We start from the raw sequence: 24,986 nt of genomic DNA on the forward strand, positions 1-24,986 counted from the left end.
ATATTTAAGTGAAAAACATTTAATTTTGTAACTATAACCAAAAAAAAACAAAAAACACAACAATATAAAAATCAACTTACCAGTGTATTATTGTTGTAGTTTTGAGTGTAAACTTTGCCATTTCTGGAGAGTATCAAAAAACACTTCTCAGCACAGGCTATCTGTGTAACACCAAGGTCAGCAAGAGCTTCACATTGTATCGGGCCGCTCACATTAGCATAATATTTCCAACCTAGTAAACCCCAGCTGATCACTTCTTGTAAAGATCCCTAAGGAAGGAGCAATAATTCAAATATAAAAAAAAAAAACAGGAAAAAAAGGCTTACTGCATACATTGGGGCAGATTTATTAAGCCTTAACAAGAGATAAATGCAAGGGTGATGAGGAGAGATAAACGTCCAGCCAATCAGCTCCTTGCTGACTTTTTTCAAACACAGCCTGTCACATGGCAGTTAGGATGTGACTGGCTGGATGTTTATCTCTCTTTATCACCCTTGCATTTACCTCTTGTTAAGGCTTAATACATCTGCCCCCATTATTCTCAAACATGCTCTACCATCCATAAGTTAGATTATGACAGTTTCCCATGTTTGATGTACTGTATAGTGTAACAATGAAGTGTAGGCGATCTCTTAAGATTTGGTTCTAGATTTCTTTATAATTCTATGGCTCAGATTTGACTGCTGTACCAGTGCCATGCTAGCTAGACTCCTGGAGATAATCTGTCCACTTCAGCCTCCATGATGAAATGGTTATCATCACAGTAGTATATTAGAGGAGCATGTGGTATTTGTATACACACATTAATACACCTAGCTACTAGAAGAAACTACAAACATACTGTACCCTAAAAGTACTTGCCTTGTGAGAGGTTGGTGAGCTGCACTGTGGAGGCATACAAGGCACGGCCAGTCGGTCTAGATAAGCCATAACAACAACAGCAGTTTGCCTCAAGTCAATAGCTAGCTCATTATCCTGGGGCAAGATCAGATACCTCAAGAAGTTTTCATTTGGGCTCAGTGGACAAGAGAGCATCTAGAAAAGAAGGATTTCATTACATACAAAAAAAACTGAACTGAAATAAATATGTCAGCAGTTTTACTCTAACTCCTGACCAGAAGCAAAGGGTACTTGTGAGTTATCTGGGCGCCCGATTTTTGATCGTATACGCATCGCGTCGCATCGTGTGTTAACCAAATGGCATGCGATGCTACGCGACGAGATCACCACCCGAACCCGATTTTACATCGGGTTCCATCTAATCTGATCACGTCGCATCGCATGTTAACCACATGGCATGCGATGCGATGCGATGCGACAGCACCCGATTTTAGCAGGGCAAAACCCCCAAAAAGTGACACAACGTCAATCCCATCCCCATTGTTAACGCCACTCCACTATCAACGTGAACCCGAAGCGTGGCGAGCGCAGCGAGCCCGCGAGGGGCGGCGGTACGCGTCCTCCGACCTTTTCATGCCCTACTATCCACTAGGGCGTGGAGTGAGAATAGAATAGTGTGGCGAGCGCAGCGAGCCACCGAGGCCCGAAGCGTGGCGAGCGCAGCGAGCCCCGCGTGGGGACACGGATACCTTCTCAGGTGAGCGCATACTTTCATGGGCTTCACAGGTATCCGTGTCCCCTCGCCACGCTTCGGGCTCGGTGGCTCGCTGCGCTCGCCACACTATTCTATTCTCACTCCACGCCCTAGTGGATAGTAGGGCATGAAAAGGTCGGAGGACGCGTACCGCCGCCCCTCGCGGGCTCGCTGCGCTCGCCACGCTTCGGGTTCACGTTGATAGTGGAGTGGTTGTGAACATCCAATATCATTCATCAATATCATTCATATCTGACACATTAAGGACAACTGAATTTAAGGGAATAACTGTGTAATTAGCATATCTCAGAAATAAATAATAACAATCAACACATAGCACACAATAATTAATCACCGTAATTATTTATCTAGCAAAGTGAGCGCATGTAGAATGCGGTTAAATGCGCTGTCTCCCGCCAGGCACTTTCGCCACACAAACTCCTGCATATAAGAGTCCAGGTGATGGCGGGCTGTGCCCCGCTGGCGTTTGTTCTGCCATTTTGCACAACCCCACAGTCTTTCGATGTTTTGGGTGTGTGCACCAGTGTCCGGGTCCACAAAATTGTAGCGATGGTTGACTCTCAAGTGACTGTAACCAGCCCGCTCCAGTTCTGCAGTTTTGTATGCCCGCCAGCAATCGCTGACAATTGTGCTTCCAGGCGCGATGTGCTCCACAATTGCATTGATCAGAGTTGTCGCATCTCGCTTCGCAACTGGTAGCATAAAACAGTCCCCTGTTTCACGGCACACTCCTCCAAACACCCACTGCTGTGGGAGAACTCTGCCGACATTGGCTTGTCTTTTCGCAAAGAGTGTCTCATCCACTTCCACTATTTTCCCTGGTCCACCAATCTGGCGCTGAGGCTGGGACATCAGGTCGCATTGACATGCCTCCCGCATCAATGCATTATAAAAGATTGTACTTTTATTACAGATTTTCAAATTCTTTGTACAAAACTCTATAGAAGTGAGTTCATCACACCAACAGTAAATGAAGCGCAGTATTGTCATAAACGGCAGCCTGCATCCGGGGTAGAATAGCGAGGCCCGCAGACTCTGCTTTTTCCCGCAACTTTTTATGTAGCAGCGCCATTTGCGCTCTTTTATAGACAGGCGCATAGGGTGGCCATTTGGACATGTGGCTGTGGATGGAAGCAGCCCTTTGTCCTGCAGGAATTGAACTGTATCCTCTTCAGTTTTAGGGAGGCTGAAGATACCGTCCACCAAAGCCATATTGGGAAATAGGGTATAAGGGGCAAAATGGGGCAATATTGGGGCAAATGTCAGAAATTTCACCTCACAAATAGTCTGAGACACACCAACACTGGAAATCACTTGTTCTCTCCTCTCAAAACTACCTCACACTGATTTTCTGCCAGATGTGGCAGAGGGCGGGTTCAAAAATGGGCGGGAAGTGTTAAAATCGCGTCGCGTCGCATCGCATCCCATTGTATACCATACAATAAGCATACGATGCGACGCGATGGCAAATCGCGTCGCATCGCATGCTTATTGTAATGACATACAATTACCACATCGGGCGCCCGGATAACTCACAAGTACCAAGCAAAGAAATATATTAAACAAGAACAATGGCCTTAACAAATCCTTACCTGAATCTCTTTCTCCAGGTTATGAGCATCTTTATTGCACACAATGTTCTGGAACCTATGTAATAAAGGGAGCAGAGGTGCGCTGGTTCCCTGGGCAGACCTCTCATTATCAGTTTCCCTTGTTCCATTGTCCCAAAGCTGAAGTAGCAGCATAACAGCAGATAACATTTGGCTAGCAAAAGAAAAAAAAAAAACAATTTAAAATTAAAAGCAGGTGTAATACTAGGTGTACTACAGAATATGTGCATAAAACATACTGTGACAGCATGTAAAGTTGACAGACTAATACAGTAATTAGTAAAAAACTAAAAAAAAAGTTATGTTATTGTTATTTTTGCTTTCTAAGTTAGTGTAGACATACTGACCTTAGGGTACCTCTCTGAACAGCAAGCTCTAGTAAAATAGCAAGTGCCAAGTGCTGGTCTTGTAGTGGAATGTTTCCTGCACCCCGAGGACTCTGAGCACCATGGACGTCACTGAAATACATGCACTATATATTACATGCCTGCTAATAAAAAGGTATACAGTATGTGAAATTGTCCCTGCACACCCTACCTATATTTAAATGAGAGGTTCTACCTTGCTGACACCTATAGTGTCATAAACAAAGAGAAAGCATGCAATTAAATAGTTTTTTTTTTTTTTTTTGCATCATTTTGTCGAAATTTACCTGCATACCCACCACATCCCAGTAACCTCATGTAAGGCAAGTCCCTAACACCCTAGTGTTCATTACATGAGAGAAGCTGAGCTATAAAGACAGAATATTGCACGTACATTTTCTCTTTGTGTGTGGTACCCGCTAATAACACAGCATCAATACATTTATATTCTACAAAGATCATAATGAGCCAAATGTATACAGACAGGTTAAGTTTTTACTTTTCTCCAGAAATCTTCATAGAAATAGGTAGTGCATTCTAGGAGTGGAGCTTTAAGAGGAAAAGAGATTGCTGACAATACAAAGAAAGCATTTTTGGTGCTTCTAGAAAATATCCGATTTCCTCAGTTGCTTAACCCTTTGAGTGCCAACGTCGCTGTGAGAACCCAAAATATATACGCTTAAAATGCCAGTGCCACTCACAATGACTGTTCTTTTACTATAAATACAGTATATACATAATATAGCCAAGTCAATTCATTCAAGTTTAGTTAAATATTGCACCCAAAAATATAACAGTCGATGTGAGCGGCGCTGGCATTTTGATGATCTCTCACACCAATATTGACTCAAAGGGTTAAGCACACAGTACAGCAATAACATTCGGCCTATTCAATTAAAGTGAAACGGTCAGAAAAATCGTCACGGTTGGAAAACCGAGCACCTGAACACTCCTCCAACCACTGGTCTTTGAACTACACTAAGCTACTGTCCAATTGTGGCAGGTGTGGGTTGGGAAAGCTCTGGTCATGTTTCTCAGGAGATTTGGCTCCTGAGATTTTGTTTGCTCCTGATAATTTGCCGTGTGGGGCTGAACCTCTGCTGGGGGAAAAAAATGCATCTGATTGACTGATCTCTAGCTGAAAACCCTAAATAAAAGTAAGGGCAAAAAGCCCAACACTGCAGCCCTCCATTGTTTAAGGGCAGAAAGGAATAAAAGTGCTTTTCTCGCTGGTAACCAAGGAAATTAGTATCCAGCTAAAAAGAACACTCTAAGCAAGGGAATATTCCAAGGAATGTTAGGAATCCGAATCGCTGGTACAGAGCCAAAATAGTCCCTCCAAGCAAAGAAAACATAGATCCCACCTGAGATTCCTTCGGGTGAGTCACTCTGGATCCCTGCAAAAGGTTTGTCAACCCATTACTTAGCATGGCTTAGGCAACCAATGCCAAGGTGGTTAACAACCCACTGCACCCATAAGGAATATAAGGACAACACTTACATTTTGGGTCTAATGGCTTCTTTAAAGATACCAAACATTGCACCAAAAGGAAAATGTTTCTAGCCAAGTACTCTACCCGGAAATCCGACTTGGGAAACTGTTCTCATTTTGACACAAAGCAGATGCAGGGGGCAAATTTGCTAGGGACTAAAAAAAAGATCCTATCTGTCAGTTTACAGGCTTCCTCAGTGAGGTCAGAGAGATCAGAAGAAAGGGAATCCGAGAACCTTATTGTGCCTACAGTATGCTTGAATAGACACACTGCTTCTGATTGGGCCTCCAAATTTAAAATCAGTCCAGGGACTTTCAAAATGCATAATAAAAAGGTATTTAATGATTTGTCCCAAAGAAGTCCTCACACTCAGGAATACTCCATTTTCATCTGAATCCAAAACTGCTGTTAGACCCCCATTTGTCAATGTACCGACTGTCGAGTGTCTCAAAGTCCTGAAATAGTCGAAAACGGCCATGAATTCAACAATCCATGGCCATTTCCGACGAAAAAAAAGTAGAATCTGACAGACTTCAATGCTGTCTGTAACACCAGCATTGCTGTCAGTAAGGGCCGCATTAAATAGGCAAGTGCCAATATTTCCCCTGTCTGGAAATATCGGCACAAATTGAATACCCCTGTAGTCAAAACAAGAAAACTCTCAGATGCCTCACGGAGAGTGAGAGGCCAGTTACAGTGGCTGATGCGTTAACCAGACCATCAACAGTAATCACCCACTCCCACACTAGGCTGCTTTAAACAGCCTGCCCTCTCCCTTACTGGCACTGCATGAAGCAATGCACCTGGCATCTATTCACATTGAAGAGAGATCTCTGTAGGTGCTTAGCATGTCCCCATTAATGATGCCAACAGCTGGGCATGCTACAGTAGTGATCTAAAGGGGGCCAGACTGCTTCTAATAGTGATACCAGTGGTGCTGCACAGTCATAATGCACTTCCTTTTTTGTGAGAAAAATGCAACCTGCCTACCCCACACCCTAGCAGGAACACTACCCACCAGAGCAAACTCATTAGCAATGTGCATAGAAGTACCCAGCCTATATGTAAGAGTATTAAACATTGCCAGCTCGAGTAGGTCTATGGCTATGCTGACTAGGCACAGCAGTAGTCATGCAGGCCCCAAGTTTTTGTACTCACATCAGATACACGCCACTGACCTCACATACAAGCCCAGTAAACAGTCATGACAACCCCGCAATTTTACAAGCACACCCAACTATGACCTTTAATACCTCCCACTAAATGTTTACTTTCTGTCAGTCACTTTGCAACTAGATCTTTATTGCGAAAACATTCAAAAAGATAACTTCGCCCCCTTCCCCGCTTATGCCTTTGTTTGGTAATCCAGAATTTCCCCCAGCTGTCTTCTTTGGCATAATGAAGGCATTTCTCAAGTGGCTCACCTGGTTGACTCCTCGGGCATTCGGAGTTTGAGAGATTCAAAAAAATTGGGACTTACCAAACAAAGAGCTTTGGAAATACCTCCAAATTAAACACTTCCTATCAACTATTTTGTTCTGCAACAAGACCCCTGAGAGCCATTATACCATTTGAAAAAAACTTGGCACAGCTGAGACCTACCCTCGTCATTCTCTTTCAACTATCTATAAGCTAATTATTGATGAATTACTCCTAACTAAACCAAACTTTATGTTAGATTGGGAAAGGAACAATAGGGGAGGGGGACTGGTCGGAGATTTACTCACAAGGTGTCCTAACTTGTTGGTAAAAATTTACCTGGGGGTCTCAAATCTATGTAGGCGGTGTGGAAAAGAGGCAGGTACACTGCTACACATTTGGTGGGACTGTCACATCAGTAAACCTTACTGGAAATCAGTAATACACACTGCTAATATCATTCTACAAGATGACCACCCCTTTAGAGCTAGTTTTTGGCTTCTTAACCTTATTCATAGGCCATATTCTACATATTAAAAATACCTTATTATGTCATCTGCTTAGTGCATCTAAAGCAGCGATTCCTGTACATTGAAAATCTAGCTCTCCTCCATCCATGCAAGAGTGGTGCAATCGGGCAGATCACTACAGGATCATGGATGATCTCATTTCTTCATTAGACTCTAAACGCCTAACCTTTACCACAACTTGGTTGCCCTGGCTGACCTTCAAGGAGTGGGAACATTATAAAAGTTTTACTTTAATTCAATTATTGTCTGTACTTTACAAATACAACTATTTTCTTATTATCTAACGTTTGGGTATCCAGGGGGACGCAGCCTCTACTTCTTTTTCCTTCCTCTCATGCTTTTCTCCTTTCTACTGTATCTCTTCTCGGCTATGCTTTTTCTTTCCTGTTTGACAAGCAACATGCCATACTTGCTTATACAGTATTTAGACTTTTGTCTCAGATTGCTTAAGTTACACTCATGCAAATATCTTATACAGAAAGCTGTATTTAACTTTGTGCAATTTTTGCTCCTTTGATGGTTGTACACATAAAGTCCTCACTTTGTGTTATTTCCTATTAAAACTCAATAAAAATCTTATTTGCCAAAAAAAAAAAAAAAAGATAACTTTGTGCATGTACAATCGGCTTCTAATCGCTCAAACATCGACATAGAGTGCAACTCTGAATTAGGCCCGCAGCAACTTAATAGATTAAAAAGTTTGTTCTAGCATATGGAATGAGCCTAGGCTATTAGGTCAAAGGTGACCATTTCAACATGAGAAAGTCTGCATGGTGAGAATGTCAAATATGATGAAATGGCAACATGGTCACAATGCTGACAATACATTTATAAAAAAAAAAAAAAAAGGTATCCGTAACTTGTTCACTTCAGATGTGTCCCTATATGATTCAAAGAAGACGTGGTAAATGCAATTATTTTGAAGAGAATGGCATGCCCGCATATGTATGGGGCAAAGGATTATATGCAAGATGAGAAAAGACAACTCTGCATGTCCATATGGCATAGATCAACATTTTGCCGTCGACATATCTTAACATACTGGTGCTGTGATTATGAATGTAGACATTGTATTTGCAGACCTGATGACTGGTGAGTGAGCAATAGGCAAATGGGTCATTCTAGGAAACTCTTATTGTAACGTTTGTTACCAGTTTTCATGACAACCTTTGCATCAAAATTAAAAGCATATCATGTACCACAAAAACATTTACTTTGCACAAAATATTCAGAACAGATGCTCAAAATATATTTCATATGATCTTTTTAGTTGAAATGTAATGTTTGTTATCATGGAATGACCTGAATGCTGTAGGTGAGAGTGGGGGTTAAATAACTTGCATACTAAAAAAATCTAAAAGTCACATTTAGAGAAGTAAATTGGAAATTAACTTATTGAAAACCCCAGCAACGCAAAGCTATACCCAAACACAGACACATACTGTATAAACATAAAATAACATAAAAGTACATTTTGAGAGTAAAAAAAAAAAAATACTAATTATTACACTAACTCACCCTGTAACAGACCTTAAAAATTTGGTGGCTCGCTCTACAACTTCAAGCCAGACAGATGAAACTGTTCCCTCATCAAAGAGTGTGGCCTCTGGGAGTGCTCGCAGGGCATCAAGTGATTCTTGCAAGAGCTCACTACAAAGATCAGCATCCTCACCTGTGCCGAAGAAAATAAATCGTGATCCGAAGAGAACAGATGTTTAACAAGTAGACGCAAGGACCATGTAAAAGATAGAGGTTACATTTATTGATCAAAACATTCTGAGCTACAAGGATTATCACACAAACAATTCCAGCAACAAAAGCAAATTGTCAGTGTACTGAAAATTCAGCAGTGGATAACCCCCCCATTCATGCACTCACTCTGGCATTTCATTTCAGCATAATTCATTGTATACAGAATTAACAAAGCGCAGGTCTCTACACCCTATTTCAGCCATTTTAACAACAGGAGGCCAGCCCCCTCTTAGAGACCAGCAGCTATAGTAGATACTCATAAAGGTGAGCGCTCTACCATTCTCTACTACAATACTCCCAGAAAACAGCCGGCTACCACCACCAAACGCTGGCTTTCTGTCAATCAACTTGCGTTAGATCATGTCATTTTTAAAAATGCTAGATTTAACCGCAGGAAGGCCTTGCGCATGTGCACGAATATAAGTATGCATGTGCAGTCTATCGATTATTGCCTGGCCTGCGAAATAGCAGCAGTGCGATTAGGTCTGAATAACCCCCTTAGTCGCTTATTACACTTTGATAGAAATAAGATAATGGCTACTGTGGTATGTCATCAGAAAAAGAACTATCTGCAAACAATAGAAACTGTACAGTATGTAACACATTATACTATTCATTACTTCTAATGCAGAAAGTATACAAAGCCAGTTTGCCTTACCAGATCTCCATGCTCTACGCAGGAATGCAAATGCAAAGGATAATGCAGCCCTTGAGCCCACTCTGGCAAGTCCTTCCACCCCTTGGCCAACAGGACGGGAGCTGTGTACATGAAAGGTATGCTCAAAAGTCTCCTCACTGCAAGGGATGAAGTCATTGATTTCAGAAACACAACAAGAGACAAGCAAACAGCAAAAGGATTTACATCAGACGTTACTTTCAGCAAGTAGTTTAACCCCAATATATAAGATAACATCGAACATTGTTAAAGCTTTTATAAAGTATCAAATAAAATGGAAAAAAATAAAAAACATACGTTTGTGGGTAACAAGACAACCAAAAAGTTGGTGGAGTCACAAGACTACCCAATATAAAGCAGACTGAAATGCATGGCTTGACTTTCTGCAGCAGAGTATAGAAAGACTATAACTATTGCACATTAGCAGGTTTTTTGGTTTTTTTTTTTGAAAGATTACATTTTTATTAAAGTTTTGCAGAAATATGGAGGAGGGATACAGAAGAAAGGGGGGGTAACAAAAATACATGAGTGTAGTTGCAAAATTTAACATAGTGGTAGAATTACTTATAACAATTGTATAGGAAAAGCGGTATTTGGGTACAGCGATATAGCAAGAGTTACAATTAAGTAAATTGGTGTGGGTATAATTAAATATTGTGTTTCCATTTAGGTATTATAATGTGCCAGGAGAACTCAAGGGGCACACCTAGTGTTAAATGCTCTGTAAGCACTATAGTTAGCCCATTTCGTTAAGTGACAACCTCCTCCATTGCTAAAGTCATGGGGATCAATGAGGTGCGCTAATTTTTTGCTAAAAATAGTTTGGTGGCTGAGTACGTACTGGTTGTTGTGATGCATGTTATCTGGGAATAAGTGGAACAGGGCTATTTTTGGATGGGGATAGACTGTAGTCTCCAGAATTTTAGAACTTAAGCTACTGTACACAAGGGCAAAAATCGCTTGCAATATGGTCGTTGAGATACCATATTGCCAACGATTGAAGTGTGCACCGGCGATAAATCGCCGGGTGCACGCTCCCGTTTTCAGCCCCCTAATGGTCGCTGGTCGGAGGAGCATGCTCCTCTGACCAGCGACTGCCCCTGCCTCTTCTCCCGGCAGTGTGTCATTTTCATCTGCGACCATCTCTGGTCACTGCTGAAAACGGGACACTGAGCAATATATTGCAAGCAATATATTGCCAGCGATCATAATGCTTCATGTTTACACAGCTTTAGAGTCAATACCCACGCCCAGAGACCAGCTATCTTAGGACAAGACCAAAAGATGTGGAACAATGTTCCCACATTGCTGCAAGCAGGCATTAGATGAAGAGGGCCACAGAGTGCATAATGTTTGATGTGGGACTGGCATTTGGATGCATGGAAGCACTTATGGAACGCGACTTGCCATTCCCTTTTTAAGTAAAGGTACAAGCTAAATCTAATTCCCATTTTGTCTGGGAGCCAACCAGTAAATTATACCACCAAGATATGGCACCTGTAGAGTCTGTTCTTGTAAGTTTGTGATATATATTTTGGCATCGGTGAAAGCATATGTGGTGGCTTACAGACATTCTGCAGCCAGTGTCTTAACTGGAGGGATTTGTAGAAATCTTTGGTAAGTATAGCAAATTTAGATTGAATATCGGTGAAAGTAAATAGAGTACCCTCTATCATTGCATGCGGAAATATTTATTCACTTCTATTCAGTCTCTTCATTACTTCAGCTTACAACTATTTTAAATTTATGTCCCCCATCATCTCTGCAATAGTGTAGGTGAAAATTCCTACCATCAATGCTACTTGCATCCTGAGCATTTTTTATTCCACATTGGATTGTGTTCTATGTAAATGTATAAGTTTGGCTATACAGATGCCCCATAAATCTTTTCAGTTATAAGACAGGTAGTCCCTAAGTAAAGTAAGCAGAATGGAGCTGGACATTTGCTTTCATAAAAAGTCTGTGCCAAATCTTTCAATTGTGGTGTACTGTATATGACCACATGTACATAAACAAAATAAAACAAATTAGATAAATATCATACAAAATATAAATGCAGTAGCAACATTAAGCAATTACCTCTTCTTTTCAGCAGCAGGAGTGGAGGCAGTGTTACTTTTCCACTTTACTTTGACATTTTCATGAAAAACAGTTCTGTTCAGTGCAATAAAATAACGTTCCAGAATGACCAGCCTCTGTTTTAGCCTCACGGCAGAGTGTGTGGTGGTGGCAGTCTGCGTCGCAAGTGCTTGTTGCTCCTTTACAAGTACATAGAGGCACTCCTTAAGTTCATTCACATCTACCAGAAAAATAAAAACACAGATTTCACCTACTGTACAATAATAAGCACTAAAACAAATAAATACATAATAGGGAAAATATACATATTTATAATCCTGGCTATAACTCGGGACAGTAATGCTCCAGCCCAGCTTTGGCCTAGCGCATCCTTTAACACAGGGGTGGGGAACCTTTTTTGGGCCAAGGGCCAATTGTATGGTGGAAAAATCCTTCGGGGGCCATATGTAAAAATTTCTCTTACAAATTGTCCTGCTGCAGCCGTCCCATGCTCCGGCGGCTGCACCTGAATAGGACTGACAGTCTCCGGTTGCTGTTGATTAAGAGGAATCTCGCAAGAACTACCAACCTCTCGCAAGAAGTCCCCTGTACTTGACTCCCAGCAAAGCCGCTGGGTGGGTAGGAGGGCCACTCAGACGGGCTACGGGGGCCGGGCCTGAGGTTCCCCACCACTGCTTTAACAGAACGCAATAAGCAAGCCTCAGTAATGAAAAGGTGGTGTTGCTATGGAAGTGCTCACAAGTATAGGGAGCATCCTGCAAGCCTGTCATAAATCCAAATATAAAAATAAATAAAAGGACAAATAAAATGATCTTGAAGCAAAGCACACATTTCAACACAAATTATAAATAACTATATAAAAGTGCGGGCCAATCATCTGCTTTTACTTAATGTCTTTCCTCATTACAGCTGGTTGCACTCTATACTGCATACCTCCCAACAGTCCCGATTTTATCGGGACAGTCCCGATTGTCAGGGCCTGTCCCGATGTCCCACCCGCGGGCGGCAGTGTCCCGCGGTGTGGGGGGGCTGTTGGGAGTCCCCCCTGTCAGCTGCTAAGCAGCGGGGAATAAACGCTGCGCGCATGCGCACAGCGTCTATTCCCGCAGCCAGGGGACTGGGGGCATGGCTAGAGGCTCACAGAGCTTCTGGGTCATGCCCCCATAGCGGCAAAATGGGGGCGTGGCCTCGCGGAAGAGCCGCTAATATAGGCCACGCCCCAAATTAGGCCGCAGGAGCATCGTCCCGCCTGCAGAACTTCAAATGTTGGGAGGTATGATACTGTAATTATTTCCATCGATAAATACAAATTATGCCAGATACTGCACAGGGTTCAGAGACTTCCATTTTACCTTGAAGTTCATTAAATGAATATAGTGCAGAGCTCACATAAGATTTCTTAGAAGGCTTTCATATTTAAGTAAAAATATGACATTACTACATATTTGTATTGCACTACTATATAACATAGCAAAACACACCAGGTTTTTCTTTTAAGAGGTGGAAATCAGGTAATTATTTTTATGTGATAGGTCATACAGAAAGTCTCTTTATCCCAGTACCTGCTAATAAGCTTTCCAGTAGATAAGACAAGGCAGATGCATTAAGCCTGGGGAGGTGATGAAGTGGAAGGTAATAATGAAGCAGCAATTCAGCTCCTAACTGTCACATTACAGACTGGGGTTGGAAATTACACTTAGGAGCAGATTGGATGGTGCATTTTCACCTTCCACTTCACCAGGCTTAATACATATGCCCTTGATTTCTACATTCATGTACTATTTTCAAGAAAAGATGTGCTTTGATTTTTTATTATAATAATTCGAAAAGCTTAAAAATAAAATAAATAAATGTCTACCAATTATTGTGTGAGGTCGATTAAGGAATTTATTAAGAGGTCTCTCAAAAATTATAAGAGACTTCAACATCTGATTTCTCATCATTGCTGGCAGACACTAGACCATGGGGTGCTAGGGTGGGACTGGAGCCGGTACGTAAACATTAAAGCTGGCCACACACTACTGCGATGTCAAACATATCTGATTTGGGCTGATTATTTCAGGTAAATAATTTGTTCCATTTCTTTTATTATTATTATTATTATTGTTGTTATTATTATTATTATTTATTGTTTTCACTTTCTTTTATAGGTAGACTGTGAGCAGCTTGTAGCAGTGCACAGAAGAAGTGCAGAGGTTGAAGAGAGCTGATGGGGTGCTCGCACTGGCGATACTCCCCTAATTCACTGCAGTCTGTGAGGCTGTCTGGACCACCTGGGGACAGGCTATGCTCCCTCCCTTTAAGAGGGTGCCTGACCACAGAGTTACCCCGGATGGTGGCGACAACATGGCAGGTGCACAGGGTTGGCTTTAGCACAAAGAGTGTGCAGTATACAGGCATTTATTTTGTAGCAAACCAAATGCTTTCCTACAGGGGGAGGGGGGGCGGAGTCAGTAGAGAGGTTTGTGGGTGGTGCCTGTAGCTGCTAGTCTCCCCCATGCATAGTTGTGGTCTTTAATATAGTCTGCGTAGGACACTGGAGCAGTGCTTCACCAGCTCTAATTAGGACCTGCAGGCTTGAATCAACTAAGCTGCAGAGAAGAGAAACTCAGGAAACTCCCGCTGCAGTGCTTTTATTGCTAGACTTTTGCCTTTGTACAGAGTTTGTAAATCTCAGTACCTGGGACTGTTTTTCATTTATCAGTTTGTGAGGATTTGTTCTGCTGAGGTTCATTACACATAGCAAGGCCACGTGGGGACTAGGACGAACAAACCGAAACCAGTTAAGTGAAAAAGCGCACTTTAAAAAGTGAGCGGACTATATAATCCCACTGCTGCATCTGGTTCTTCAATGCAGAGAACAGGGCATCTACTCCTGTCTGTGCAGTTTTACAATCCATGTCTGTTCCTCCTGGAATTTATACTAAGAAGCGTACGGCATCAGGGTTTAAAAAAAAAAAAAAAAAAAATTTCTAAAATTTGGAACTCTTTTTCAAGTATTAAGCCCTGAGGCGCATAAGCTCTTTCCTTCTTCCAAAAGAAGTCTTCCTTCTTCCAGGGGGCCATCAAATGGAGGAGGGAGGAAGGAAGAGGGCGAACTTACGCAGATGATCGTCATTTTGGAGGGTGAATACATGAGTCTACCAGAAACAGCATGGAAGATCTCATTGCTGTGGTGCGTCACCCTCTGGACTGCTTAGAATCTCAATAAGGAAGCCTACAAAAGGCACCAGATAAGAAGTCCTCTGTACCTCACAATTCTGTATATCTGTCCTCTTCAGGTAGATCATGTGTCCATCTTATTGCAACCACCCGAAAAGAAAAAAAAAAAAACACTGGCACGTTTAGCCAATCACACAGATCTTTCAGTTCATGGCACAGAGTCCTTTAAGGAAATGGAAGGTGGTCTCAAGTCCACTTTTATATCATTTGAGATTGGTATTGCACATTTATTAGCTTCAGCATGGGCTCCATATATGGAGACATGGGCTGACAAACTCCTTGCATAGTGATTCGACCAGATATTCTCTACTTGGAGGAGCAGCCTTGCAATGATGCTGGGAGTGTAAGGTCATGCAAGATGGCGCTCTGGTAGCTTACATGGTTCCGGCCTACAGCTATGCGCTTTGGCTCCAAGATTGGAATGCAGATTCAGAATCAAAATGTTCCTTTTTTAGACTCTCTTCCTTTTTGGAGGGAGCACTCAGTTTGGACCAGAAATCTATACTTTAACTTGCTAAGTTACTGGTGTGAAAAGCACTTTACTTCTGGAAATTGCTTCTAAAGAGTGGTGGTCTGTGTATTAGAGATTTTTGCTCTTCCTTTCAGGGCAGTTTCTTGACCAGCAGGGGTCAGGCCCCTAAAGGCAGGTTTTAGAAGACTAGTGTCTGGCAGAGTCTCTTTCCATCCAGGATCAGAGGTCAACGCTTCTGGTTTCTAGTGTGTTCCATAACAAGGGAGCCAGATATAAGCAGAATGCTGGAGTGCACATCACAGGAGAAGATGGTGCAGGCTCCTTACACAATGTCCTGTCCATACTAATCCTGTACATTTTTAAGGCGGACAGATAACAAAAAAAAGGTGCCAAAGTGCTTTATGCACTGGGAGTGTTCAATTGAGAGCTATATTATTGTGTTTTGGAAACAAAACAAACAGTCACTATGCTTCTGTAGAAGAACCTGAACATCTCACGTTAAGCAAGTGACTAATGCTTAAGGCTCTGGGTGATTAGAGACTCTGATCCAATATAGTGGAGGAGCTTGGTGTCTGACCAGCTTTCACCCCCACAACCTAACCTGTTCCATTTTATAGTTGAGAAGGATTGTTCCCTAATACCCATGAAAATCCACTTATGTGTTCGATATACTTGTTACTTTTAGGTCAATATCAGAGCATTTCGGGAATAAAATTTGGGTACTTGTTTCCTAGCACGGCGCCCGTCGTAGGTGATCGCATACCTTAACTTAAAAGGTATGTGATGGACGCGACCAACGCGATTTTAGGGCTATTTTTAGACTTTTCCCCGAAAATGAAAAAAAAAAATCGCATTCATCGCATGCCTTAAGTTGGGGCATGCGATGCGACTGATGCGATGGACCCGATTTTACATAGGGAACAATGTTAAATGGGCCAATGGACCAGTTTTTTCATTGTATACCCACCCTTATGGGTATTTGACATGACAAATGTCCCCCCACGATGAACGCCAACCCGAAGCGTGGCGAGCGCAGCAAGCCCGTGAGGGGCGGCGGTACACGTCCTCCGACCTTTTCATACCCCCACTATCCACGTTGGCGTGGAGTTGATTATATATAGTGTGGAGAGTGCAGCGAGCCACCGAGCCAGAAGCGTGTCCCCTCGCAGCGCTCGCCACACTATATAAAAATCAACTCCACGCCGACGTGGATAGTGGGTGTATGAAAAGGTTGAAGGATGCGTACCGCCGCTGCTCACCACACTTGGCGGGTTGGCGTTCATCATGGGGTGGCGTTAACAATGGGGGGCATTTGAGCCATCAGGGTTGGGAAACAATGAAAATTGTGGTCTAGGGGGCATTTAACATTGATTCCAATGTTAAAAATCGCGTTGCATGCGATGCAAAGGACGCAATTTTTGGGGTCCCGATGGATACAATTTTTATCACTGGCGCCATGTTAGGAAACAAGTACCAAAATTTGTTTGGAAATATTGCACTATTTGGTTCTTGGGTACTTGTTTAGTTTCACGGCAGCAGATATATCGCATGCAATGCGATTTTGTACCTGTTCATAACCCCACTATCTACTACGCATGGAGCTGAATTAATATAGTGTGGCGAGTGCAGCGAGCCACCAAGCCCAAAGCGTGGCGAGCCCTGCGGATTACTTTAAATGTATTCCGTGCCGAGCGCAGCGAGCCCCGCAAGGGGACGCGGAATACATGTAAAGTAATCCACATCCCCTCGCGGGGCTCGCCAAACTACATAAAATCAACTCCATGCGTAGTGGATAGTGGGGTTATGAACAGGTACAAAATCGCATGTGATGCAATCACATGCGATTTATCTACTGCCGTGAAACTAAACAAGTAACGGTTCTTGTTTTCAGTGTTGGGTAGACTATCTGGAGCAGGGTGCTGGATGACCTCTCGACCACCAGGATTCTGATTGTCTATACACAGTCGGAATCCCGACGTATAAATACCAGACAGTAGGGGTGCCGACTTAAAAGGGCTATTTTTCCTCGTCGGGTCCAGTGTGGTGAACATAATTTTGATGTGCGCCCCACTGTTGGGAGTACCGGCAGTCGAGATTCTGTCATAGGTATACGGACCGTCAGGCGGGGCTGATATACCACTCCCCAGGTGCATTAGAGTGAAGACTTATTGACCACTCATATTTTCCACCGTGTGTTGGATGGGATCTTAGTCTGTTCCTCCCAGCTCTCAAAAAGGTTCCACTTAAGCCTCTGGATTCAGTGGATCTTCAATTCAATTTACTTTAACCCCTTCCCGCCGCAGCCTGTTTTTGCCTTCCTGACAGAGCCCTTTTTTTCAAATCTGACATGTATCACTTAAGTGGGGATAACTTTTTTTGCTTTTACTTATCCCAGTGATTTTGAGATTGTTTTCTCGTGACACATTGTACTTCAAGTTAGTGGTAAATTTGGGTCGATACAGTCTGTGTTTTTTTGTGAAAAATACCAAAATGTCGTAAAAAAAAATGGAAAATTTAGCAATTTTCAAAATGTTAAATTTTCTGCTTGAGAGACAAATAATCATACCACTCAAAATAGTTAATAACTAACATAGACCATATGTCTACTTTATGTTTCTATCATTATTTCAACCTCCTTTTAATTTTTTTGGACACTAGGAGGCTTAAAATATGAATAGCAAATTCTCAAATTTTCAAGAAAATTTCAAACACTGATTTTTTTAGGGACCAGTTCAGTTCTGATGTGACTTTGAGGGACTTGTATGTGAGACACCCCCATAAATGATGCCATTTCAAAAACTGCACCCCTCACAGTATTCAAAACAGCATTTTGGAAGTTTGTTAACCCTTTAGGTGTTTCACAGGAATTAAAACAAAGTGTAGGTGAAATTTCAAAATTTCAATTTTTTTGCAGATTTTCAATTTTAATACATTTTTCTAAGGAACACAGTAGATTTTACTAGAGAAATGTGACTAAAAATTGATTCCCCCAATTCTTTTGTTTTCATAAATATCCTATATGTGGCCCTAGTGTGCACGTTGACCAAACCACAGGCTTCATAATAGAAGGAGCACCTACTTGATTTTGGAGCCTCCTTTTTATGAGATTATTTTTTAGGCACCATGTAGGTTTCTAGGCACCATAAGATGCTAAAAGTTAGGAACCCCCCCACAAGTGGCCCCATTTTGCAAACTACACCCCTCAGGGAATTCATCTAGGGGTATAGTGTACATTTCAAACCCCCAGGGGTTTCACCAATTGTGGTACAACTGGGCAGTGAAAATGAAAAATTAAATTTTTTACACAAAAATGCAGTTCTGGCTCAAAATTTTTCATTTTCACAAGGAATGAAGGAGACAAAGCACCCCAAAATCTGTGCCCCAATTTCTCCCGAGTACGGCAATGCCTCATGTGTGACCAAAAAATGGCAGGACTCAGAAGGGAAGGAGTGATATTTGGATTTTGCAGCACAGATTCTGGTGGAATGAATGGTGGGTGCTATGTGGCATTAGCAAGACCCCAGGGTATATATAAAAAAAAAACCCTGCACCCCCAAAAAGTTGCTGATCAGTTAATTTATACTGATCAGCACAAAAGGGGGGGCAGCAGGGGGAGCAGCAGTCAGTTGCACAGGCAGCACAACCTTTGGTGCAACTGACAGGTATTATATATATATATATATATATATATATATATATATATATATATATATATATATATATATATATATAAAAAAAACCCTGCACCCCCAAAAAGTTGCTGATCAGCACAGATATACTGATCAGCACAAAAGGGGGGGCAGCAGACACAAAATATAGCACTATCTGTCACTATCTGTCACTATCTGTCACTATCTGTCACTATCTGTCACTCTATGACACTGCAGCAGCAGCACACAGGAAGTCACAAGATCCAGGAAGCATCCAGCTGCTGGCAGCACGCTACCAGCGGTGATCAGGTAAGTATCAGGCAAGGATCAGGTCAGTATCACGACAGATTGGCACGGTGACCGCTCTGCACGCAATTCCAGACCGGAATGGCGTCTGCAGCGCAGTCACCGTTAGTTTAAATCACGCGCCATGGCTGTGATTGGTCCGACGGACCAATCACAGCCTTGGGGGCAGGTGGGGTGAGGTGTGGTCATCACCGGTGACCCCCTCACACCCGGCGGTGATTGATCCCTGTGTTACCGAGCGTCTGATTCGCCGGTAACACAGGAAAACGCTGCGATTGGTTGTTCACATTGAACAGCCAATCGCAGCGATCGCCGACGGGGGGGGGATGTCTGACAGCAGACATCGTCCCTCTGTCACCGCATCCCTAGACGCGGTGACAGTTTAAAGTCATGACGTATATACAGTATGTGCTGTGTCCCATCCTTGCTGGCGGGTCGCCAGCACGTCCCCTCTGGCGACCCGCCAGCAGCCTCGCCGGCGAATATACTGAGACGCGCGTGCGTCTCACGCGCACGCGCGTCTCCGTCGCCAGCGTGACGGAAACCCTGTCCGTCTCCGCCTCAGGGAGACGGACAGGGTTAGGGGGGGTTAGGGGGGGGTGCGGGTAGGCGGCGGGGACCCGGGGGAACCGATGGAAGCGCCGTCGGAAGGGGACGCGCGCGCCTCGCGTGCGTCCCCTTCTCGCAATCGCCATGGCGCTGGCGGGGGATGGCGGCTGGCGACGCCAGCGCCATCCCCTGCAAAGATGGGACCTGCCCCATCTGTATACGTCATGTGTCGGGAAGTACATCCCGGCCATGACGTATATATACGTCAAATGTCGGGAAGGGGTTAAATCTGGTCTTCTTTATGACCATTGCCTCAGCCCAGCTTGTTTCTGATTGGGATGCGGTCATTTGGTCTACAGCATGATGGTCGACAGTCATTAGGTCGACATGGGAAAGGGTCGAAAGGTCAACTGTGTTGACATTCATGTAAAAAAACCATGTCGACCTTTTGACTGTCGACCTAGACATTGTCAAACTAATGACCTTTCTACCTATAACCATGTCAACCTTTTCCCATGTTGACCATCATGCATGCATAGACCAAATGATCCAAACCCTTCTGATTTGGGATCCGTTTTACAGGCAGGCTTTTCCTAGATTCCATAACAAAGTGGTCCTGCATATACTGTAGTTCCAACATTCCAACTTAAAGAGGTTTTAGTTTTGAAATGGTTCAGTTCCATTTCCAGGCCCATATCCTATACCTATGGATTTAATCAGATTTCCTGAACTAGATGGCTTCTGGTTATTTTTCTCTGGTGACATTCTGGCCCTTGCACAGTGAGAGCCAGTTAGAGGGCCAAAGTGCACATTGGGTCAGCGAAACCCAAACTTCTTTGCAGGAGTCCCTGGTGAAGACCCCACCAACACTCTGGTACTGCAAGTGTCCCTTTTGTAATCAATAAGCAGGAAATTTATTAGAGCAGTCAGGTTTGTCACCAATTTCTGAATCCTCCCCCTGTCAAAATACCCCAACCCAAATACACAAAAATCCAGCATTACAACGTGTGCCCTGCCTTTATTGAAAATGTATTCTTTCAAGATGCACTATAGGTGTAAACAGAACCTGTCTGACACCCGTGCCTGTCCAAGTACCAGCCCCTATAGGAGGAGGTGATCTTCAAATGCACCATTTAATAATAAATAATATTCACATATACAGTGAACAAATGCTTCAGAAAGTATATACCAAAATACACATTTCAATGCTCACATTTTTGTCATGATTCAGGGAACAATACAAGTGGTACAGGGATGGGTTTCTGAGTTTTTATTTTTCTGATCCCACCTCTTTGGTCATGGCCTATGGTGTGTGACATATTACAGGGGTATTATATTCCATGCAATGCAGCATCTCTGCAAGCATTCTTGTCATTGTAAAAATTACCTATGTGTTTTAAACCACTTCCTAGGTGTGGTCACAATTAAAAAATTAAATAAAAAACAAAAACGGACCCTCATAATTAGTCAACACTGACACACAAGAATGTTTTGCAAACAGGAAGAAATGCCAGGAACAAAGTTCAAGTGTCCTTCAGATCTCCTGGAGCATTAAATGCTTGGGGAGGTTTTTAACCCCTTAGCTGCTGAGGGTTGTCTCACCCTCACGCTGAGATTTATTTCTCCGCTCATCTGGCCTAGTGGCTGCAGGAGCTCCCCCACTGGTCTACAGTGTTCCACATCGCAAAGTTTTATACATTGTGTGGGACTCTTTTAAATAAAAATAAAAAAATGACCTGCATTTGGAAAGGCACAGGATCAAATATCAAATATCATGGTGGTCAATTTAGAAGTGATTACCAACAGGTTACTTGTGGGGGTATGTGCACTTATGACTCTTGGCTGGGTACCAATAGTGGATTAACAAGGCAGTTCTGGGAAATCATAGATTAGCTTCATGGTTCCTCTTCTATGACATGATCATCTTTCCCATACTATTGCAAATAGGAGGAAGTGTGGAACCCTGTGTAGCGGAGTTGTGCTAACCTTAGTATCATGTTAAAAAAGGACATCTTAGGACTCGTTTTAGGTCATCCCCAAGTTTCAGAAACAAAAAAAAATATTGAAATGAAAATCAGCCAATGAAATGGTACCTTTTAAATGCGTTTTTCCAATATGTAAAAGTTTTATTGGTCCAGCTCAGTAGTGAAGTACAATTAAATAATGAAACTTCAGAAACACCCAGCATATTATATACATACAGTATATATGAGCCATACAGAGCACAAAAAGCCTTTAAAAAAGGAGCAAAGCAGGGAAACCTATTGGAGACAAGCTGCAAGATATCCTTTTCATTCTTATGGAAAACACAATTTCTGTAGAAAAACCTAGATAGATCTATTTAAAAGGCTAACTACTCCTCACCTCTATGAGCTGAAGTACCGCCACTGACCACTAGAGGCCACTCAAGGGACCATATTACTCCTTTATAAAGCTCAAAATGAATGTAAAAAATGTCCCAGTGATCATTTGGACGGGCTTTTTAATTAGTAGGTATATAAATTATTTTCTTTTGTTTTAAATGAAGCAATCATGTTGTTCATAAACCTTATACTGCCCGTGTAGGTGTTCTATAGTGAGCGAGACAGCAGGATGCATGCATTAGAAATAAAGACAGCTTGAATGCAAGGCTAAGGGACATTTTATGAACCAGTTGCATGTTGGATATTTGGGAGTTATCCTTCACTAAGCTTTATTGAACTTGTTTTGAATGCAGGAATGGTGTAAGCCAGCAGCTTCACTACATGTTGGTTACCTGGCTGTCTGCCCCAGACCCAGCTGTCCATTATGGTTTTGGCCTTGTAGTTTGGTATTGGCATCTCATCTTCCTCTTTCTTCTCTTTGTCATTTTGATCCTCCTTCTTTGAGCTACTCTGGGTGTCATTTCCTTCATCTAGACAAGAAGAGAATTGTTAATAATCAAAATAAAATAAACTAACTCGGTAAAAAAAAAGAAAGAAATTGTGTTACATCCGTGTATGAAGAGTTTATGTAGGCCACATGAAGGATCAGTAGTATTGGATTGAAGCAACATATAGAATAAATTGAATATTTAAAGAGATTTTCCAGCTTTCCAATTACAAAAAGTTGTTTTTTTACATATTGAAAAAAAATGAACAGGCATGTTCTCTAACTCTTAAGTTTAACCTGAAGCAAACCTATAAAGAAAAAAAAAAACAGAAAAAGGATAAAGGCAAAATAAGTAAATTACAGCTAAAGATCTATTGGACAGATTCAGCCATTAATGCCACACTCAGCGCTTGGCCTACCCCATGTGCCGGCTGAGAGGCAGCTTCCCAGCGCCAACTGTCCGGGCAGCGGCTGTGGTGGCAGAGAACGTCACCACCTTCCCCCTTGCACTCGGCTCAGGCTGCTACACAGACCGGAAGGCACGCCGTAATTCCGCCACCGCAGCAGCTTATCTGTCTTCCTCCTCCTTCAGTCACTGACGTACGTGTGTATGTATGGCTAGGTGGGGTGGGCAGCGGACAGGGGGATATGCAGCTTGTCTCCTATGTATTTAGGCAGATGTGTGTATAACGCTGGGGGGGGGGGGGGGGCGGAACTGACTGTAACTCCGCCCAGTACTTTGCCCTGGTGCCTTCCTGGTTCACTCAGCCGAGGAACAGATATAGCAAGAGAGGGATGGCGGCACTCACAGGACGTCTGGCTGAAGAAATAACTTCCACACTGGGACCCGATCAAGTGGTTCAACGTTTCAGTCTTAATTGACTTTTTTCATACATACACACATACATACACATATAATATACACTCATACACACCACATAGCCTGTGTTTGTCCCTCTGCACCTTACTCTGTAGGAGACCTCAAAGGCTCAGTGCTGCCTCTGATTAAAAACCTTCCCATGACTAGGCTGCTGCTGCTGTTCTCCATGGGCCTGAGAAGCATGTAATGAGCTCCACCAATCAGAGCTCAGGACAAACCTCTCAGCCTCTGCCCTCTTGTGCAAAGTGTCATGGGGACTAGGTAAACTCCTAGTAATGCACTTCACACTTGTGGGGGGTACTGACCCTCTTTGCCCTCCCTTTAATCCGGCCCTAAGAGTGGGTGAAGTTCCAAATCGGAGCTATTCAGTTAGTCACTGCGTGATAAAATCTATGGTTTTCCCTGGGCATTAAGCTCCAGCAGGTGCATTTACCACCAATTTTACCTCCCAGAACTTAACATGCAGGATACAGCTTCTGAGTGAAGCTCTGCTAATTGAATCTGCCCCTAGGCGACAGGAAACATAATCACATCTTCTGGACAAAAGCAACATTAACATTCATTTTTAACAAGTTCTTTGGGGCCAATCCTATACTATGTATAGGGTGATATGTGCCGTTGCAGCAATGTTTTAACATTGGCACCCAAGTTTAAACCTTTTGAGCCCCATTATACACAATAGTATTCAGAACCCTTGGGGCTGCCAATTCTTCTCATTAAAACTCAGCTGCAATAATGTTTGTCTGCTGCTGCCGTAATGACATCATGTGTAACAGGGATTTCAAATTTATATGCAGTTTTAATAGATATTTGTAAAAAGTAAAGAAATAGCCATTACAATTTTTGGTTTATAGCAAATGAAAGAAATTCACCTTTTCTTGATAGGTCACCACTCTGAATGCCTTCAGTTCCGGTGTAAACAATCTCTCCATCTTTTACCATTTCATTCCACAAACTGCAGAATCCATCGCGAGTGAAAGCAAGCTGGAAGTCAAAATAAATAGGTTTTCCATTTATATGGTTAAATTAATCTGTGCAGAGCTATAAAAAAATTGTATTACACCTACTCAATGCACAGAGCAATTTATGGTATAGTAGCTAGCATTGCTGATTCAAACAATGTGATATGGAAATATGGAAAATGTTGACACAAGTTTTCACTTGCTTCGGACAAGGTGCCATGCTCCACTAACACTGCGCTCTACACACTTTACCATTCATAATTGGAATCCACATCAGTGTTAATTTTGGCAAGGACTTTCAATTAAGTTTTAGGGGGTAATTCAATCCGGTATTCCTAATGTCGGAACGCGTGGACAGTCGAAATCCCGGGGCGGTTCTGTTTCTTCCAACTAACTCGACAGCCGAAAATCAATGTTCCAGCTGTCGAGTGTCAGAAAGTCTACTGATTTGACAATCCACAGCCGTTTCCGACAATACCATACAGGGAGGCGGGTCTGTAGCAGGAGAGTCCCAGACGGGATTGAATACTGAACTGCCAATAACAGCAGATATAGG

General features: G+C 42.7%; 1 protein-coding gene across 5 annotated transcripts in view; it reads right to left on the reverse strand.

Moving 5' to 3' along the window:
* The window catches only part of HERC2 (HECT and RLD domain containing E3 ubiquitin protein ligase 2), a 212,299-nt gene that overhangs the window by 170,620 nt on the left and 16,693 nt on the right, over positions 1 to 24,986 (reverse strand). For 3 of the 5 annotated variants that reach the window (XM_083168587.1, XM_083168588.1, XM_083168585.1), the window contains 9 exons: positions 24,341 to 24,452; positions 22,494 to 22,631; positions 11,540 to 11,759; positions 9,443 to 9,579; positions 8,551 to 8,704; positions 3,573 to 3,683; positions 3,208 to 3,379; positions 862 to 1,035; positions 81 to 269 (listed from right to left, as the gene is read on the reverse strand). In XM_083168587.1, the coding sequence (XP_083024713.1) occupies positions 81 to 269; positions 862 to 1,035; positions 3,208 to 3,379; positions 3,573 to 3,683; positions 8,551 to 8,704; positions 9,443 to 9,579; positions 11,540 to 11,759; positions 22,494 to 22,631; positions 24,341 to 24,452 (1,407 nt within the window). The remainder of the gene's footprint in view (positions 1 to 80; positions 270 to 861; positions 1,036 to 3,207; positions 3,380 to 3,572; positions 3,684 to 8,550; positions 8,705 to 9,442; positions 9,580 to 11,539; positions 11,760 to 22,493; positions 22,632 to 24,340; positions 24,453 to 24,986) is intronic. The other 2 variants (XM_083168589.1, XM_083168586.1) reach the window with 2 other exon arrangements.

Source organism: Crinia signifera, chromosome 2, assembly GCF_055691185.1.
Source record: "Crinia signifera chromosome 2, ASM5569118v1, whole genome shotgun sequence".
Taxonomy (NCBI): domain Eukaryota; kingdom Metazoa; phylum Chordata; class Amphibia; order Anura; family Myobatrachidae; genus Crinia; species Crinia signifera.